The 20,438-nt window shown below is 44.6% G+C and overlaps 1 protein-coding gene across 5 annotated transcripts in view; it reads left to right on the forward strand.

The window, feature by feature from the left end:
• Irf2 (interferon regulatory factor 2) overlaps positions 1-20,100 on the forward strand; it is an 84,285-nt gene extending 64,185 nt beyond the window's left edge. For all 5 annotated transcript variants that reach the window (XM_005373489.2, XM_005373488.2, XM_005373494.2 and 2 more), the window contains exons 7-9: positions 9,994-10,158; positions 17,522-17,568; positions 18,799-20,100. In XM_005373489.2, coding sequence (XP_005373546.1) covers positions 9,994-10,158; positions 17,522-17,568; positions 18,799-19,104 — 518 coding nt within the window. In that variant the 3' untranslated portion in view covers positions 19,105-20,100. The remainder of the gene's footprint in view (positions 1-9,993; positions 10,159-17,521; positions 17,569-18,798) is intronic.
• Positions 20,101-20,438: the final 338 nt, after the last annotated feature.

Raw genomic sequence — 20,438 nt, forward strand, 5'->3', positions numbered from 1 at the left:
ACTGTGCACACAGCACTCAGTGCTGTGAACAGGAAGTATAGAGAGGAACAACACAGGCCCAATTCCTATTTTCATGGAGAGATGCAGACTGGAAACAAACCCACAATACCCACCGCATTCCCATTTGAGGTAGGTACAGTGAAGAAAAGAATAGAGCAGTGAGGGAGAATAACCTGGCAACAGATTTAGACTGGGAGTTCTCGGGGTTAATGAAAATGGGCTGTTGGGGGAACTGCAGGTGGTGTAAGGGGCAGACACAATCCCGTGGGACCCCGGGTGGGAGCACGTGGAGAACAGAAAGGAGGTCAGTGTGGCATAGCATAGCAAGCCAGGTGAGACGCATGAGGGTGTCACAAGAGGTCTCCCTCAGAAGTAGTCAGCGGCGTCACAGAGACTTTGTAGGTCCTGGGAAGGAGGTTGGGTTTGATCTCAAATTACTGAAGGGTGTGTTGTTAAAAGAGTTAATCAAAGCATAACATGGACGGTGAAGTACCTGGATATTCACATATACCCGATGCAAACACCACCCTTGGTGGGCTTTAGGCAAGGGGTGAGAGCCACGAAGTGCACCTTAGTAGACTCCCACTGGGATGCAACGGTGAATAGATGGTGGTGACCCTTTATAAGACAGAGACCTAGAAGTGAACTTCGCTCAGCTTTGAAGCCAGAATCCAGAGCTGAGGCTTTGTGATCCTTGGGTACCTTTGGTTCATAAAACTGCTCCAGTCAAGGCTTCTGATGTTAATAAGAACCAGAGAGATCAAAGTGCTATAAAAGTAAGCATCCTAGCTGGTTGCTTTTATTTCTAGGATCTCACTTGAGCACAATCAGGAGGCACGGCAAGTATAGACATCCATATCCCTCCCTTGCCCTTGGTTTTGGAGTTGTGGAAGTACAATCACACATCAGGGCCATTCTGCACACTGAGATCTTTGGGGGAATGCGTGTGTATGAGGGATGAACCAGCAAGGCAGATTTAGCCTCGTTTTCCCCACAGACATTTCCATCACCCAGTAAATTTTGAGATGGGATCTCTCAGAGACCAAGCATTCTTCTCAGTTCCCAGGGAGGAAGCTGAAAACTGAGTCCCTCTGAGGGAGGTGACTTGCCTGACCTATAGCCAGCTGTCTTCCTTCCAGAGTCCCTTCTCGGCTTGGCCCCTGCTTCTTCTCACCACCTCTGTGGTGAGATCATCACCTTGCAGTTTCTTCCTTGCCTTACCTTCCTCAGCAGGCAGTCCCTAGAAAGTGCATGGATGTCCCATGTTAGCCCTTTCAAAAAAGGAAGCTGTTTGTCAAACTCCAGCACGTTTTCTTCCGACTCAGCTTATTCTGAGTGGGTTGGTTTGTTTTTGGAGTACCTCTTCATGTATGCTGCGAAGTCGGCCTCAGACGATATGCCAACCCAAAGTGAGAGCTGTAGTGGGGTCTTCCTTATCCATTTCAGTGTTATTTATTTGTGTACTTTTAATTGATAGATGAGAATTGTTGTGTATGGGATTCAGTGTCATGTTTTGATCTAAGTATTCACTGTTGAAGGATTCATTGAAGACACTCCACACCTCTGTCACGTCACCACCTTATTTTTTGAGGGTTAAACAATGTTTAGAAAATTTACCTTTTAGCAGTTTTGAAATATACGTAACTGTTAACAAAAGATCATTAAATATACAACAGATCACTAAAGCATACTTCAGTGTACGTGTGCCTCCGAGCCCTTCTGATCAAACATCTTCCTTCTCCCCAGCCCTCCTCCCTGGTGCCCGCCTCCAGAACCACCTGTGTTCTCTGTTTCTGTGAAGTAGCTCCTTTAGATTCACGTATGGGTGAGGTAAAGCAGTAGTTCTCTTTGTGCACCTGGCTTATCTCACTTAGCATAATGTCCTCCAGTTCTATCCTGTCTCCCCCTTCTAATCATTTTGGTTGAGCCTTCAGCTCACATTTTGAGGGTTAAACAATGTTTAGAAAATTTACCTTTATGTTAGGTTTTTTTTTTTCCCCCTTTTATATAGATTGATGCTACTTGAGGCTGGTATGTGTTTAGTGAGTCAATACTCTCAGACAAAGTGGTCAGATTTGGTCAGATAATAACCTATTGGATAAACCAGGTGTGGTAGTGCATGCCAGTAATCCCATCACTTGGGAGACTGAGGCAGGGGGATCATTGTGAGTTTGAGACCAGCCTGGGCTACAATGTGAGCTAAAGGCCAGCCTGAACTGCATAGCGAGACCCTGTCTCAAAAAGACAAAAAAAAAAAAGCCTATTGGATAAAATTCTTTTTCTGGTCCTAATAATAAATTCATAATGACTATAAGCAAAATGAGCTTGAATATAACTTTGCATTGATTGGAGGCCTTATGAATGTATGCATGTGAAGTACATCCATGGAGTATTATAAGGAGCAGGGTAATGTTCAGTTATTGGTCACGATTGTTCTGTCTCCAACTTTGAACCCTACACAGAGCCTTTACCCAAGGCCTCCTGCCTGATTATTAACTAGCCATCTTAGTCCACGTGATTTGTGGATAAACATGGGATTCAGATCCCAAGGCCACTGTGGCATTTGAGATACTCTGTCTCTGTCTCCCTTTATCTTGCATAATGGTTTATTTAAAACTGACACCTTTTCTTGCCTTCACTTTGTTTCTAAGACATTTCCTTTCAGCTTTGTGCTTGAGTCCCAGTGTGAAAGCCGTGAGGTGATTGCATCCTACTTCAGTGAGCATGTTTATAAGATCAAAATTAGGAGCCAAACTGTGTACGTAACAGGATAGTTTTTTTTAAATGTTGTCTGGAGGATTTTTAGCTAGGGAAATGGTCTAGAAATCAATACCCGAATTCAGCTGAGGCTAGCCACAGGTAGATTTGCATTCTGGACAGGGGTGGCTGTTTTCCTAAGCAAATAACAGTGTGTGGAAAATGTGAAATGTACTGTTGCCCTGACAAATGAACTCTTGTTTGATTGCTGTAATGTTTTTGCTTTTATTCTTGCCACAGCAGGAGCACACAACCACACACACACTCACATCAGAGGGCTGTGTCCTGTCCTTGCTGCCTTCTCCATTAACAGCTGGATGTACTTTCAGACTCAGCCAGCTGTGCACCCCTAAGGCGTGCTGTCTTCTAAGGTTCCTGAGCCTCTGTATGCCGAAGTACCCAGTTTAGCATCCCAATGACCTATCTCTGCCTTCCCTTTAAGAGGAGGGAGGGGAAAAAAAACCTCTTTACTGTTATTTTTACTTTTCTTTAGCCCTGAGTTTTTGTTGTGTGTGTGGTGGCTTCACAAGAAGCCAGCCACGTGTTGAATTGTTCTGAGTCCTCGCTGACCCTTTACCCGGGTAAGGGCACTCTTCCTGAGCTCTGTGGAAATGACCTCAGGCCAGTGGAAGAAGGTTGCAGGTGTGGGCCTTCTGTCTGACTGGCCAGGCAGCACTTTATAGAACCATTGTGTTTCTTGATAAAAGGTAACCCCACCCTGCAATAGAGCAAAGATTGCTTGGAAACTGTGGAGACTGTTCATCACCGAAGTACACACAGCTGGCCGAAGTGACTAGACACATTGCCAGTGGGAAGTGAGGCATTTTGGATTTTGTCTTATTTTTGGCTGCTCAAGGTACACTGTAGAGGTCATTCTTTTCTGGCAGTTGCCTCTAACTTGACTTTTTCTAAAGCAAAATTCAAGTAGCTTTGTTAGCCCAGCCTGGAAACCCCAATATCAGCAGAGAAGACTGAAAGCATGAGAGAACAAATTCACAGCTTAGAGGGTTAGGGAACCCATGAGGTCTCACAGAATTCAAGGATGGCAGCCTCTGCCACCAGAATTTGTGTAGTTTGAAGGATGATGATACCAGGCTGCCGAGGTATCCCTTCTCATTCCCACTGTCCCCTGGTGTTTTGCATTTTCCTGATAATTAAAAAGTGAAATTGCATGGACAAAGTAGAAAGTAGCTTCAGGAGGATCTTCACAGGGAGGGCACTCTGTGGAAGGGGATTGTCCATCTCACTTCACTGCGATGGCAACTGTGCTTTGGGACTCCTGGAAGGGCCAGGTTACTCCCCGTTAGTGGTAGGGGCCAGAGACAAGGCATGCAATTGTATGGGCTCCCCTGGAAAAGTCCCAGCAGTATAAAACTATGTGATGTGTGAGCCGAGATACCCCGATATCCTCAGATGCAGAAGTCATGGTGTACTTTCTTTGTCTTGGGTACATTGGGTCTTGGAAGACATGGTTTTTCAGTTGGGCAGTGCTCACGTGCTGACCAGGAGCCGCGGACTCTGGAGCTTGGCTGTTCTTTTTTCAATCTTTTCATCCATCTCCTTCTCGTTTTGACACTGTTTCTATTTCTACCTGAGCTCTGCTTTCGTTTTCACAGAGTCACTTTAACATGCTAGCATTACCGTGTCATCGTGGTCCCCTAGGCAAACAACGGAGTCCCCCTCCTTTCTGGTGTCACCTGGTCCCTGTCCACCAGGGGTGTGTGTGTTTGTGTGTGTGTGTGTGTGTGTGTGTGTGTGTGTTGAAATAGGGTTTCACTGTGTAGTCCAGGCTGGCCTTGAACTTGCTGTGTAGTCCAGGCTGGCCTCAAACTCATAGTGGTCCTCCTGCCTCAGCCTCCTAAGTTCTGTGACTACAGGTGCCTGTCACCACACCCAGCTATATACCACTTTTTAAACTTCACTTATTCTGAAAAATCTGACCTGTAGGTGGGCAATTGTCAAGAAAGTGGAGCATCCACCAAAGCTCCAGCAGTTCTACTGAAAAGTGAGAACGATGATGTCTTACCCAGATTTCTGCTCCCAGATTGCTGACCCTAAGAAACTGATTATTTCTACTGAATTTTTACTATGATGCACTGTTGGTTCCATTCTGTGCAACACATGATTCTGTTTTCTAAGGGGGGAAAAGTACCCACTGCACCAGCCCCTCTTCCTTCCTCCTGCCCCCGCTACATGTGGAGGTGGGGAGTGCTGCAGGGGCCCATGCAAGAATGGACCCTTCCCTGTCGCTGAGCTGACTGACCCCACCATGGCCGTATCACTCACTACTACACAAAGCAAGAGTGACTGTGGTTTTTTTTTTTTTTTTTTTTTTTGGTTTTTCTCCGGTACCGGGAACCGAACTCACGACCTTGCGCTTGCCAGGCAGGCGCTTTTGCCGCTGAGCTAAATCCCCAGCCCCTGACTGTGTTTTATAAAATACAAATCACGGCTGTTCTTACAAAGACAAGAGCACTAGATTAGAAGTTAAAGAACTTGGATTCTGGACCTATTTCTGAAGTTTTTTGTTTCCCATGATCTGAGGCAAACTTCCCTGATCTTTCTGAGACTTATTTATGTATAAATTGGAAGTAATGCATATATTATTTATAAAATGGAAATATGTTAAATTATATATGCAGACATAATTTCCTATTTATAATTATGTATGCATTTTACGTATGAATTATATATAAAATGGAAATAATAAACTGATCCTTCCCATCTCACAGAGTTGTGAGTATCCAAGGAAATATACGGCTAAATTGTTCTTTGTTTAGTGGTAAAATAATACAATTATGATTATATTATCAAAATCATATTAAAATATATGTGAGTAGGAAAAGCAGCCTCTGCCTGTGCTGTGTTATCAGGACTGGTATTAACAGTCTCCATAACTAAGGAGAAATTTCTCCCTCTGGTTTGAAGCTAGTGGTCTGATTTTTTATGCCCTGCTAGTAAGTTTACCTTTTGACCTTGCAGCCACCTGGCCTGTAGGGTTCAGCTTTTCAGCTGTAATGTGACAGCCCAAGGCACTGCCAAGACTTTTCTGTATCTACTAGTCTCTGCTTCGAAACACTTTCTCTGAGCATGGGAGCAACCTGCCTTCTCAGTTAGAACCCTACACAGAGTCAACAGTGTTAATAAAATAGGAATGACCTTTGAAGCAATCAAACTGGTCCATCAGTAACCAGCCATGAATAATATTTCAATTCTCAACAACTAGCTTCAGATAAAGTTACATTCTTGTAGGTGACTTTCATGATGTGCTGACCTTACTAAGCTTGAGGAGCTGGGTGAATTCCTAACTCAGCTAACCACTTGAAAATTTCCCTGGCACCCAGTAGAGAACTATTGAAAAGAAATTTCACCATTGGTTTTGAGCCCAAAGTTTTATTAAGGTGAAATCTGAAAGGTTTTATCCCAAGAGGGGCTTAGAAATCCGAGGGTAGCTCAATTTGGATTTCATTAACTCTTCTGTTATGGAGACTATGTCACTAAAGATTTGAAATTGGGGTCAAGTAAAGCTGACCTTGAATCCTGATTCAGCCACTTACTGGCTGTCCAAACTTGAATTGGGGACCATAGTTGTGCCTTCCTGGTAGGGTTGGGAGGTTTTTTGGGGGGAGGGGTGTTAGGGGGAGACAAAGGTATGTGCTAAGAAAGAAAGAAAGAAAGGAAGAAAGGAGGAAAGAAAGTTTGGTTTTGTTGTTGTTATTTATCAGTCAGGTTACCGTCTAGCACCAGAGAGTTACACAGAGAGAGAGAGATCGGTCATGGTGTGGAAGCACATCCAGAACACATCTCAGATGATGGGATCTCTCTGCTTCTCTTGTAGGCTTGACTTGAAAGTTGGAAAGCTTCTAAAGTACTCTCAATGTTCAGATTTAGAGAAGTGGCCATTCCTTTGACAAGATACGATATATACAAATAAAGTGATAAATAAGGATATGTAGAGTTAACTAGCAACAAGGTTGCTTTCTGAGGCAGAAAGCCAGGAAATGCCACAGGATTGTTTCCCATTGTAGTTTGGGCTGAGCTCCAAGGACAGGGAGTGAGAGGCGCTCCCCGGAAAGAGGTCAGTCTGTGCTGGAAGGGTCAGGAAGGGCTCCAGAAGCTGGGGCTATTCAGAGTGTTGCCCATTGTCCAGCCCCCACTCTAATGGGGCTGCCTCATAGAAGCCTTGGATTTCTCACCTTTCATGCCTTTTATCTCTCCCCTTCTGTATCTTTCCTTCTTTTCACCTAGTCATTGCCTTAAACTTACTCTCTAGATGATTACTTACTGGCCTGTCACTCGCTAGACTTCTTACAAACTTACTCAGGTCTCCACGATCTTTCCCAGCCCTTCTTAGTATTTGCTGGATAACCATGCCTGTGTCAAGCAGGTGCTCTGCAAAGCTTTCTTAGTTGAATAACAAGTTGGGCATTGAGGGAAAAACCACTTAGGGAAAGAATCATTGGTGGGAACAACAGGACAGGATTGAGAAGATACTTGAGCTGCTGCCGTTGTTCGTAGTCGTGACTGAGCTTCTTGTCTCTGTAGGGGGCGGTGCAAAGAAGAAAGGCATTTTGGAGTACTGCATATTAAAGTAGCTTTGGTTTAAGTGAAATGTGTATGAGATCCTAACTGCCTAAATGTGCAGGTATTATTTTCTGTCCCTCCCTCCCTCCAAACACGCACACACGCATGCACGCACGGGGTAGCATAGGACTTTATTTTGTATTCCTGCTATGTTATTTACTGGGGAGAAAAAGCTGAAGAAACCTAAGAGAGATAAATATCAGCACTCAGTCCAAGTCCAGTGAACTGTGTAACTGATGCCCTTGCACTCAAATAAGATAGTCCAAGGGATGAAATAAGATTTTGAGAGTTCACCTGCCATATGTAGTCTGCCTTCCTTTTCTGTAATTATATCCCCGCCAGGAAACCTACACAGCCTCCAATTTCCTTTCTGTTCTGTGTGCTGTGGCTTTGGAGGCTCTGCTATCACTTCCCAGTCCTTTTTTCCAGCCTCTTCTGTCCCTTCTTTTCTTTATAAATGAACGGCTGGATTCCTACCACCCTCTGAGACCTTCCCTGTGTAGAAATCAAGTATCAGTTTCACCCCTCCACCTCAAGCATTTGCAACAGAACTTCCTCACAAACAAAAATACTTCAGCCAATAAGACACTTTGAGAACAAGGCGCATCCACGACCACTGACCTCTCCCCCAGCCTGGAAAACGGTCCCTGCTATCTCACCTGAGCATCCTCCGGTTGCAGAAGGAAAGAAGAACAGAAACAGAACGCAGAGCTCTGCGCAGCATCCAAGCTGTGTGAATTTGGACAAGTCAGTCTGCCACCCTGTACCCAAGTTCCTCTGTAAATAATAAGACATCGTGTTATCTTCTTTATTCATTGGAGCCAGTTTTCAGGGACATTTCATGCACTCAGCTGCCAGCAGCAGTGTGAAGTCGGTTCTGTTTAAAATTAGAACAGGGCAGATTCAAAACACAATGGACTATCATTGCTTACCTATAAGAATGGCTTAAAAAAAACAAAAACAGTGACAGTACCAAATACTTGTAGAGACAGAGAAAATAGATAACTCAGACTTTGCTGGTGAGAATATGAAATGATGAAGCCACTGGAGAACAGTTTGACAGTTTCTTATAAAACTAAACATGCAATTTCCATATGAGTCAGCTGTTGCACTCTTTGAGTATCATCTGTCCTAGAGAAATGGAAGCTTATGTTCAGTAAAGCACAGACTTTCATAGCAGCCTTCTTTGTAGTAGCCAAAGGCTGCTATCAATCCATAAGTCTTCCAGTGGGTGAATAGTTCAACAGATGTTTTATACCCATACCATGGAATATCACTCAGCAATAAAAAAGAACTAACTCTTGATGCACTCAACAACTTGAACAACTCTCCAGGGAATTATCTGGGGTACAAAAAACCAATGAGTTACTGTATTAGTCCATGTATGTAGCATCCTGGAAATGACAAAAATTATAGACACAGGGAACAGATTTTTGGTTGGCAGGGATTAGGGACAAGGAGGTAGAGGGGGAGGTACTAAGGAAGTTGAATGTAGTTACCAAAGGGCAACAGGAGAGGTACTCCTGGTGGTGGAACTCTTCTGTATTTTGACTGTGGAGGTAGGTAGATGAAACTACTTACGTGACAAAATTGGGTAGAACTAAGTTCACGTGTACACCTACAGGCATAAAAAAGTGCCAGTAAAACAGGCAGTCTGAACAAGATGAGAGATTTTTATCAACATCAATATTCTGGTTGTGATATTAGACTGTAGTTTTGTATGTTTTTTTTGTTTGTTTGTTTGCTTTGTTTTTGAGACAGAGTCTCACTATGTAATGCATGCTGGCCTTGAACTCAAGGCGATCCTGCTGCCTCAGCTTCCCAAGTGCTGGGATTACAGTCATTCACCACCACGCCTGGCTGTATGATGTTATCATTGGAGGAAACTGACTAAAGGGGCACTCAGAATCTATTATTTCTTGTAACTGTATGTGAGTTAATAATTGTCTCCAAATCAAAAGATTAATTAAAAATCATTAAGCTGATTCAGAGCCAGAATTACTGGAAATTCATCTTATCTGCATTCTGGGGAGTTAATGCTTTTAACGTTTGTTAGAATTGGAAGCCTGATTATATCGTCGTTCTGATATTTTGGCCACAGTCATATTCTGAGCAGGAAGAAGATTGGGAGTGTGAAGGCGACGCCCCACTGCTGAAAATAGCACAGTGGAGTGGGTTTCTGTGGCTTTTCCTCCTCGCTAAGGTTCAGTGATGTCTCTCTAGACCACAGAATCCAGAAAATGAGCACAGCACCTTCTTTTAGAGCAGAAGGAGCGAACAGAAATAGGTCAGATTCAAAGCACTGTCCTGTCAGGCCTGGGGCTAGTTCTGGATGCAGCCTGTAACCTCGGCTGTCACTGGGTTCAGTTTGGGACTCTGCTGCACTGGGTAGAACACTGCCACCAGGACATGTGACTGCAGGCATCCTAGGGAGAGACCTCGGAGCCCAGGCACTGAAAGCTGTTTTTCTAGAGACATTCACTCAGAACTCAGGTTTGTTTTCCACCTTCCTGGCAGGCGACCTGTGGCAGCCAGGAACTTTATTCCTGGCTGGTGATCTGTCTGTGTTGGAGATTTTCTTTCTTGAAAGTATGTCCTGGAAACTGTGAAGTCGGAAGACTGCGTTGCATGACGGCTTCCGTTTCTTTGAAGTTGTAGGACAGTCCCACCTGGACAGCAACATTGAGGATCAGGAGATCGTCACTAATCCGCCAGACATTTGCCAAGTTGTGGAGGTGACCACTGAGAGCGACGAGCAGCCGGTCAGCCTGAGTGAGCTCTACCCCCTGCAGATTTCCCCTGTGTCTTCCTACGCAGGTAAGTGGGCAGGAGGGGACCGTGGGGACTGAGTGGGGAACGGACCAGGGCCATCCCTCAGTCTAGTGTCATCCCGTGTCACTACACAACAAAGAATCTGTCTTCTCTCCCGGGAACTACTCTTGCTAGTGTTACTCTTACTTTTCTTTTCTGTGACCAACATCTTCATGAGCACTTTTGCTCTCAGTTAGAATGCACGGCCACAGCATTATTTTACTTGATTGCCCATAACATGTTCATTCATAATGAACAAATAAGATTTCTTGGGAAAAGTGGTTCATCAGGGTATAATCTGTTCATATAAAAGTGGCAGAATGTGTTAGTGGAATCTCAAATTTGTCGGGTTGGATAGAATCTTGGAAATCATCTCTTCTAGTTAATCCCTTCATTTCAGAGAGTGAAAGGACTTGCTCTGGATCCCACAGCCGGTGTGTGGGCCAAGATTTGAACTCAGCTTTCAACCCTTAGTGTCATCACTAAGTCCATTCCGTTCTACTAGATTTACTTGTCACTCCCACGCAGTTTCTTGCTTTCTATTTAGTACAACTTTGAACTGGGCCAGGCAACTGAGCGCCTGTCTAATTCCCAGTGGAGTTGGCCCCATAATTGCAGGAATTGGTCCAGACAGGGTCACAGGATTGGAAGCAGATTCGGAAGATGCTGGCTCCTTTTCCCACCGGCATTACGTCCTCTCACACTCTCTTCCTAGTCATTACCACTCAGTCATAACTAGGAAATGTAAATTCTGACTCTGTTATTGCTTGGAAATATTAAAAATAAAAAGTAGAGCCCCTCTCCTGGGAAGCACAATGAGCTCTAGTAAATGGCTCAGCGGGCCTTCCCAGCATTCTAACGTGTGGCCAAACAGCATTTCCTCCAGTTAGGGGCCGCCAGTAACTGGCACTGAATGGGCATGACAGTTAGAGTGGGTTCGAATGAGTGGTTGTTTGTACATTGCCGGCCACCAGGTTAACTCATAGTTCTTGAGTGCCAACTCTTTTTTAAATTTGTATTTTTTTTTGTGGTAAAATACATATAACATAAAATTGGCCACTTTTAAATGCAAGTTCAGGGCAGTAAGTGCATCTGTGTTGTTCAGCTGTCCTCACTACCATCAGCCCCAGAACTCCTTTCGTCTTGCAAAACTGGAGCTCTGTGCCCATAAACAGGAGCTCCCCATTTTCCTTGTCTGCCCCAGCCATGGCACCCATCAGTCTGCTTTCTGTCTCCATGAATCTGGCTACTCTAGATAGGTCTGATTTCACTGACCCTGCACCCTAACTTCCTTTTATGTTAGGAGCATAACAGGACTGAGAGAAAACACCATGGCTCCAGGAAATTTACAACCTGTCAATCAGGACAAGTTTGTCATCAGTTGTTCATTCATCAAACATATTTTGAACTCTTATAGGTACCAGTCTTTTCTGGGTGTTAACCAGTTTCCAATGACTATATTATTTATTACATGTGGATTCAGTTTATTATGCTCTGAGAATTATGCTAAATGCTTGGTATTGGTTAACTTGCTTATTTATCAAGAGAATAACCTTCCCAGCCAGGGTACCATCCTTATACTCTTTTTAAAAGCTGTCCAGGGCTGAAAAACTGGCAGAACAGATAGAATCTATGTGTAGCTGTGGCCAAGGCCTGTTCTTAACCCCTGCATGCAGTGGTGCCCTGGACTCATCAACACACCACGGTCTCACTTGAGTTTTCACAGGCACCCGCTGAAGGAGGTGGAGCAGAATGTTTATGCCCTAACTTTGCAGTAGCAATCATAGAAATAGGAAGTGCCGTGCCATTTGACTTGTACTTACGTAGCTATGGTTTAAAAATTCACACCATTTCTTCTATGCCATGTTGGTGCTCGCATTATTACACTCAGGGTACTTGTGTGTTTGGGGGTTGAGGTGGAGCTTTAGAACAGCCTAATGTGTTTATCTGTTAAGACTTTTTTGAAGTCTTCTTGAAAATTCTGAAAGACCTCCTCTTGCTGTTCATCAGCAGTGGCTTTTGCTTTAGCAGAAGAATCCTGAGAACAGCTGATCCATGCAGAGAGAAATGAAAATTTCATTACCTTTTTCAGGATATTTGCATAGATTTCTCAAGAGAGATTAAGTGCCAGGAAGGCGGGCAGCAGGAGGCTTTGTTAGAGCCTGGCCTTTGGTTCTTACCATTGATTTCATTGTCTGAATTCTCCAGAATCTTTTAGAGCCTCTTATAGGATAGAGTCAAGATGTTCCATCACTGCTACTTTTGTAGAACTTACACAGAAGAAAATTTGATGTTACTGACCATGGCTAGGTGGTCTTTTGCTCAGGAATCTATAGTGTTCTGCTGGGAAGGACAGCTTTCTGTGCTCACCTTTCTTATTTGGTTTCCCAATAGAATAGGCTGTTTGCCTATTCTTCCTAACAGACTTCCTTTGTGCAGGCCATTCAAACCAAAGTTCAGCCGCCTCTAACCACCTTTATTCACCTGTTTAAGAAGCTTTTATTTGGAGACTGTTGTCTAGTATTTTTTTCTCCCTACTGATCATTGAAATTTAATCCCAGTAGTATTATAGAGGCACATGAAGTTTTGCAATTCTGTCTTCTCCTCTGTGATTAAATATCCCGGTGAGAAAGAGTTTCTTGGAGTGAAAATACATGTGCAGAGTACTTTTTAAGACAATATATAATCTTAATTTGATTTATAAAATTGTTATACTGGGGAAAAATGTTCCAAAGTCCTATCTATAGAAAGCTCCAGAGGATAGTCAGTTTATTTTTTGTACTTATTTATTTTTGTAGTTCTGAGGGTCTCACCCAGGGTCTGATGGGCAAGTGTTCTACTACCGAGCCACACCTTCAGCCCTCATTTTATTTTATTTTATTTTATTTTTTTGGTTTTTCTCCGGTACCGGGAACCGAACTCACGACCTTGCACTTGCTAGGCAGGTGCTTTTGCCGTGAGCTAAATCCCCAGCCCCCTCATTTTATTTTTGAAGGTTCATCTTGAAGTGGCCCGTTGCCTGATCTGTGGTACTGTGATTTGATTAGGTTGTTGGTGGTTTAGTAAGAGACAGTCACAATAACATTTGGAAGGAGAAGAGGTGGAAACTAGGCTTGAGGATTCAGGAAACATACTACAAAGGATTAACTAATTATAATAAAGCGAGTGGAAATATTATTGACCAGTGAGGGCTTTGCGTCATTATACAAACCATATCAGGCTTGCGTGTCGTTGGGTGGGACAAAGATACATTAGCTTCCAGTCTAAGAGGACTCTGTGATGAACTGTTCGGCTGAGTCATCTAGTGAAGTAACTCAGGAATTTTTGATAGGAAGAAATCCTTGTTTGATTTGGTTGAACAGAAGCCTTTCAGTAAATGTAGTAGATATATTTACCACAAAAAATGCTTTCCATAAGCTGCATCATCTCCTTTCCCGTAGTAGTCTGAGAAGGTTTGACAGTACACATACTCAGGGAGGGGTTAAAAACCCGGCTGCAGTGCATTGTAAAGCTGAGACTAGCAGAGGTGCTGCTCTCAAAGAACCTTTGAGGTCATCTGATGCAAATGTCTCCCTTCCTTCTGAGCCCAGCCGCCTTTGGAAACAGACCAGAGAGGTTAAATGAGTTACACAGATACTTGTTACTGCTGTGTCAACACTTTCCACTCACTCAGACCGTGCTTGTGAAGTGCTCCATTTTTTTTATTCTATTGTATTCAAAGTTAGTTTTAAAAAAAAAACTAATTAAAAGGGAAAATGAAACAAATACTCATGGCAGTATTTCAGCGGTAACATTGATCTCAAAGCAGCAGCTGCAGTGAACTCATTTGTCATAGAAGAAGTCACTCTGGAAATGGCAGTGGTGGAGTAAAACCAGGGGAACGGGAAACGGGGACACTCTGAGTCCACCATTGAGGAGCAGCCGTGAAAACCATTGTTAGTCTAGACGGAAGGGGCTGGGATTCCTGGACTGGAGCCACAGACATCTCCATCTCCTAGGCAGAAGGCACGCAAAGCTGATTCTTCCTAAACTAGAAACCTCAGTGTATTAATCACCTTTCTGTTGTTGTGACAAAACATCTGAAATAAACAGCTTGGAATAAGGAAAACATTTATTTTGGCTCACGGCTTCAGTTCATGATCACTTGGCCCCTCACGTAGGGGCCATGATAAGGCTGAACATCACGGTAGAGAGTGTGTAACAGAACAGTGCTACTGCCCTCATGGTGGCTGGCTTGGAAGCAGAAGGGAGAGAGGAGGGACCAGGGTCCCGAAGTCTCCTGCTAGGGAACACTCCCAGTGGTCTAACTTCTTTCTCGCAGGCCCCACTTCCTAAAGTTTCTACCACCTCCTTCCCCAGTAGTGCCACAGGCTGGCAGCCACGTCTTCAACCTGAGGCTTTGTTTGAGGACTCCGAACAGTTTGCTAACGTGGAGAATCTTTGTAACTTTTCAGAAGGAGTTGGTCTTGATGTAAAAATGATGTTCCTCACCCACCACTCGTGCCAGCCAAAACTATAAGTTCAGAATGGGAATCTTTCCTTATCCACAACTTTTTCCCTGAAGTTGAACACTGGGTGGTTGGAGGAAATTAACATTCTGATCACGTTCATGATCTTTTTGCAAGGTCTCACCAAGCAGTAAGATCTGACTTCCAATCCTCCAGCAGCTGCAAGTTGGACTGGGTGAGGTCCCAGCACTGTGGTGTCAGTGGTGCATTTACCCAAATCTTCAGTCCCCAAAGCAGGCCTGGTTTGTTTGTTTTTATTTGAAACAGAAAGGAACAGAAGACCGTGGTATTGAAGAAGTGTCATCAGGAATGAAGAGGGCTTGGCATGTGTAGAAGGAAGAGAAACCTTAGCTGCAGGACACAAACAAAGCTAAGCATAAAAATGAAAAGAGGATCTTGAAGTTTCATCGGAGGCAGAGCCAGCAGGGAAGCAGAGTGCCTGCGTTCGGTGTGGGTCCCTGGAATCAGAAGTGCAGTTTTGTTTTCTCTCTACTGTGCTGACTCAGTCTGCGACTTTGGCAAGTTTCTCAACATCTCTGTTCCTCATTTTTCTTCTTGGGAGTGGCAGTCCCACCTCCTCCGAAGGCTGAGCCAGTGTGGGGGTTGTGTTTGGAGGGAGGTCTCCTTTCCTGTTGTTCTTCTGTTTCTGTCTGGAGACATTTCTTGTGCCTCATGTTGTCGGTTTGTTTTTGCAGCTGAGATCATTGCGAGCTGAGGCTGAGGCTGGGGCTGAGGCTGGGGCTGAGGCCTTCTCTGGGCATCCGTGACTCTTGGCTGGTGGTGCTTGTGGGAAGCACACTTGGTCTGAGGAGTACAGTAGCCTGTCCTTTAGCTGCCCGTGGTCAGCCCTTGGCAATATCCCAGGCTTGTGTGAAGCCCCGAACAGTGGCTGAGTAGCATGCAGAGCACTCCTGGGTAGAACCTGTGGAGTCCACGCACTTGCTGTTTGCTTGTGGAATTTCTGTTTGTCCATTTGTTCTTTAGCCTTTAATTTATAGGGAGTCTGGTGTGTAACTAGGACTCCAGGTGGTAGAAGGGGTTTCTATCTGGGGTGGAGCTCTAACCCTACCCAGTTCTGCCACCATGAAGGTGGGAGCCTGCAGGCCAGTCCCTCGGTAGGCACAAGATAAAAGAAGGTAGATGGCTGTGGAACAGAGTGGCTTTTCTACGTATTGGGTGATGGTTGTAACTGCTTTCCAATTTGGCCTCTCTGTGGGGGCTAAGTAAGAGCTGCCTGCAGGACTATGGCCCAGCCTGGCCCATAGTGCTCCGCGAATGTCCACTTACAGTTCCTCTTTCAGCCTTGCTCCAGAATAAGTGACTCAGACAAATGATCCTTAAGGGCCTATGGATTTTGGAATTTCTGTACTCAGTGCATTCATTTCTTAATGCCTGTGCATCCTGAAATACTTTTTGAATACTTGTATTATATGTGCAGGTGATGTACAATCACTAGCTATGGAATTTCATTCTGTTAACACAGCCTGTCATGCAAATCCAGTGTTGAACAATGCCGATTATTTGTGTATGTGCTGGGTGCCAGGCCCTGGGGTGGACCTTCCCCAAACACCCTCGCAATTACTCATCATATAATCCTCTTTTCGAAGGGATAAGTAACACCCTCATTTTTTCAGATGAATAAACTGGAAATCAGTGAAGAAACTTGCTCCGTGTCTTAACAGCTGGCAGATGGAATCAGGATGGTCACTGATTAGTTAACTATTGCTACATGACAATGGAGCCACAAACTTAGTGGCTTAACACAACATTTCTTCTTCCTTAGTTTCCATGGCCCAGAAGTCCAGGCTTCCTTACATCCTGTACAGCGGTCTTGCATTCCTGCAGTCCCTTGTTGGTTAGGGCTATGATTTAATCTGAAGCTCAAGTGGAGAAAAGTCCAGTTGCAAGCACCTGTCATTTTTGTCAGAATTTAGTTTCTTACAGGTTGTTGAATCAAGATCCTCAGTTTCTTGCTGACTTTTGCCCATAAACAGTCCTTAGATTCCTGTGAGCCAGCTAGCAAGAGGATCTGTTCATCAGACAGGTTCAGTCTTATGTGGCACGATCATAAACATGTACTATGTGTATCCTATCATCTTTGTTATATTCTGCTGGTTAAAAGCAAGTCACAGGTTCTATCCAGACTCAAGAAGGGATCCCAAGCTGGATGTGCTGGTGCACACCTGTAATCTCAGCACTCTCAGAAGCTGGAGGATTTCAAATTTGAACCCAGTCTGGGCAATTTAGCAACTTAGTAAAAGCTTATCTCAAAATAAAAATTAAAATTTAGGAAAGGGGATATAGTTGGGATGTAGCTAGTGTGAAGCCCTAAAGAAAGTGAACACTAGGTGAATGTGTGGGTGTCACCCTGGAATCTGTCTGCCCTCAGTAATCCAGATCGATGATGAAACAACAGAAATCCAAGACAAAAGTCCTAACAGGATAGAGGTGAAAGGAGGATCTGGTTAGATGGGAACGGTCTGGGAAGATGTCCATGTGATGACTGACAGGCGCTGGAAGAGGACAGGTGTGGGGCTCGATGGCTGGGGCTGCAGCTCAGAAAGGACACTGCAGGGACAGTGTCCCGTGGTGGGCGATGGCGACTGCATAAACACAGCCTGGCCCTTGGAAAGTCAGCTTCCCTTCAGCTCTAAGCTCACTTCCTCTTGGGGTGGGGGCAGGAAATGAGAGAATTAAAAAAACCTCGTGTCTTCCACCTTACAAGTGGAGGGAGATGAGGAGTTTAGTTACCTCTTTCTCTTTTGAAAAATAAATGCTGATATATCTTTTGAAATGCTGCCTGGGCCTCAGAACAGCTTGAGTGAGTGACAGGAACTATGTGTTTTTCTCTCTGTGAACAGAAAGTGAAACTACCGATAGCGTGCCCAGTGATGAGGAGAGTGCCGAGGTAAGTCCACTTCCTGCTGCCACCTACCTGCCCTGGCTTCCGACCATAAGTTTTACGTTTGGATTTCCTTTCAAGTATAGTAAGATATTCATTCCCTAAAATATACCGTATGCTTGGACTTTGAATTACAAAGTTAAGTGTTGGGCACGGAAGGAGGGGACAGGGAATCAAATGCTACCCGCAGAGGAGAGGCAGCGCAGGCAGGAAGAGGAGATTGAAGTGGAGGCCAGGAAGTGCTGATGTTCTTACCACTGTAAACATCCTGCTCAGCAGCACAAACAGAAAGTCCCGCCTGGGCCAAAGCAGTGACCAGTAGATATCAGAAGGAGCTAAGCAAATGACCCGCACACACCCTGGTTCATTCAGTGTGATCCTGTCTGGAGACCGCTGTGTGTGTGCAGTCTCAATGCCTGGCCGCCTGCGTCCCGGTTCCCAACTTCCCTCTTGTGCAGTGGACTCACACAATGGTAGGAAGTGACTGTAATGGTGACGGACAGAGAAGAGGGGGTGAGAGGGAGACAGAAGTGGAACAGGGGAGAGAGCTTAATGGTTGTCTGAACTAGCAATTTCTCACTGTGCTCAGTACTTACCAGTAGAGTACAGGAACCCTGAGAAGACTGTAGGGACCCACGCTGCTATCTTTAGGCTCAGAAGTTCAGTTCTTTTGGGTGAAGCCACCTTTGCCTTGAGGCCGCTGTTTGCTGAGCATACTGACTCTCCAAGCGGCAGCCCTTTGAAAGCAGTCAGAGGACATTCACCGCGTGCTCTTGAGTTCCTCACTCCCCTTGCGCGGAAAACAAAGGTGGACTTGCAGATCTCACAGGGTTAACAGTGAGGAGCCAAGTCACCTTAGTGAACTGTGCATCATGGCCTGAAACCTAGGGAATGATTGGCTGGGGGTACATAGGGGAGCTGGAAATAGGTTCTCCCCTTCTCTAAAACAAGTGGCCACCTTCTTTTGCTGCCTTGATGGAATAATCTTGGCCATATTTCTGGGAGGTGGCAAATAGGAATTGGTTAAAAAAAGACAAAAGAGGAAGCACTGCTTGGGGGGATGACTAGCTGGGTACAGGCTGCAGCTCACTGATACAGAGTTGTGGAGCTTTTCTTCCTTCTACAGTTCTTAAAACATTCATTTCAGACACCCACGCATGAGAGCAGTAGCACATTTCATAAAAGCTATTCTGTGGGAGAGAAGGAACATATGTATTTTACTGTTTTCTTTGAAAGGGGAGACCACACTGGCGGAAGAGAAACATCGAAGGCAAACAGTACCTCAGCAACATGGGGACACGGAGCACCTACCTGCTGCCCAGCGTGGCATCCTTTGTCACTTCCAACAAGCCCGATCTCCAGGTCACCATCAAGGAGGAGAGTTGTACGATGCCTTACAGCTCCTGGCCCACACTTTCAGACCTCTCTCTCCCTTCGTCGGTGACCCCCACGCCCAGCAGCAGTCGGCCGGACAGGGAGACTCGGGCCAGTGTCATCAAGAAGACATCAGATATCACCCAGCCCCGAGTCAAGAGCTGCTAAGTCTTTGACCCTCCCTAGTGGTTGTTGGGATTTCTTGGCTTTGTGTTACTGTTTGTATTTTATTTTCTCTCTGACACCTATTTTAGACAAATATTAAGGGGAAAAGCCTTGACAATAGAACAATGATTGCTGTGTCCAACTCCAGTACTGGAGCATTTTTTTTTAAACTCAGGACTCCAGCCCCTTGGTATTTCTAGAGCCTGCTGGATCTCCCAGGGCTACTCCCTCAAGTTCAAGGACCAACAGCCACATGGGCAGTGGAGGTGCTGCATTGCCTATGGTCAAGGCCAGCATGGTGGAGTGGATGCCTCAGAATGGACGAGAAAATGTGAACTAGCTGGAATTTTTTATTGTTGTGAATATGTACATAGGGCAGTACTAGCAACGTTGCAGTCTGCTTCCGCACCTTATCTTAAAGCACTTAGGCCTTCTTGTGATCTTGCTCTATCTCACAGCACATACAGCGCCCCTTCTTTCCCTGTTGCCCTGCCTCCTACCCTGTCCCGGCCAGCTTCTTTCCTCCTTTTCCTCCCTCAAAGGCTGTGCTCTACACCCTGGAGGAGGAGAAGAAGAAAATGAACTTTTCCACAGATGTCCCATTTTAAGACTGCTTGGGGAAAAAAAAAAAGTCTAATCTGCTATGCTTGAATGCCACGCGGTACAAAAGAAAACTATCATGGAAATATTATGCAAATTCCCAGATTTGAAGACGAAAATACTCTAATTCTAACCAGAGCAAGCTTTTTTATTTTTTATACAGGGAATATTTTATTCAAGGTAAAATTCTAAATAAAATATAATTGTTTTTTATCTTTTCTACAGCAAATTTATAATTTTAAGATTCCTTTTCTTGTTTATCAGCAGTTGTTATTACATCCTTGTGGCACATTTTTTTTAATTTTGTAAAGGTGAGAAAAGCTTTTATGAGCTCATGTAGCAATCAAATTATCCTGTGGATTGATAATAAATGAATATGATATATAGTTAAATTTTTAATGGGCATCACTCCTGGCTTTGTCTCTGTCTGATTAGAGCACGGTTATGGGGCAGGACTGACAAAATATCATTTCTTCTTGGGGACAAACCATTCTCTTGCTGATCACAGGAAACCCTGGAGACTCCCACTGTGAGGTGACAGATGACTTCCTCTGCCGAATGCCCTCCCTATACTTGGTGCCATGTTGAATGTCTTACCCAAGTTACCTTCTTTGCTCATCGCAGTTGTGCTCAAAATAGGGATTTATCTCCATTTCACATGGAGACGTGGAGGAAATGGGGACTCAAAGTGTAAATGCCTTTCCTTAGGTCGCTTTAGGGAGTAAGAGCCAGGGGTA

The sequence above is a fragment of the Chinchilla lanigera genome, unplaced genomic scaffold, assembly GCF_000276665.1.
Source record: "Chinchilla lanigera isolate Chin_1 unplaced genomic scaffold, ChiLan1.0 scaffold00002, whole genome shotgun sequence".
Lineage (NCBI taxonomy): Eukaryota > Metazoa > Chordata > Mammalia > Rodentia > Chinchillidae > Chinchilla > Chinchilla lanigera.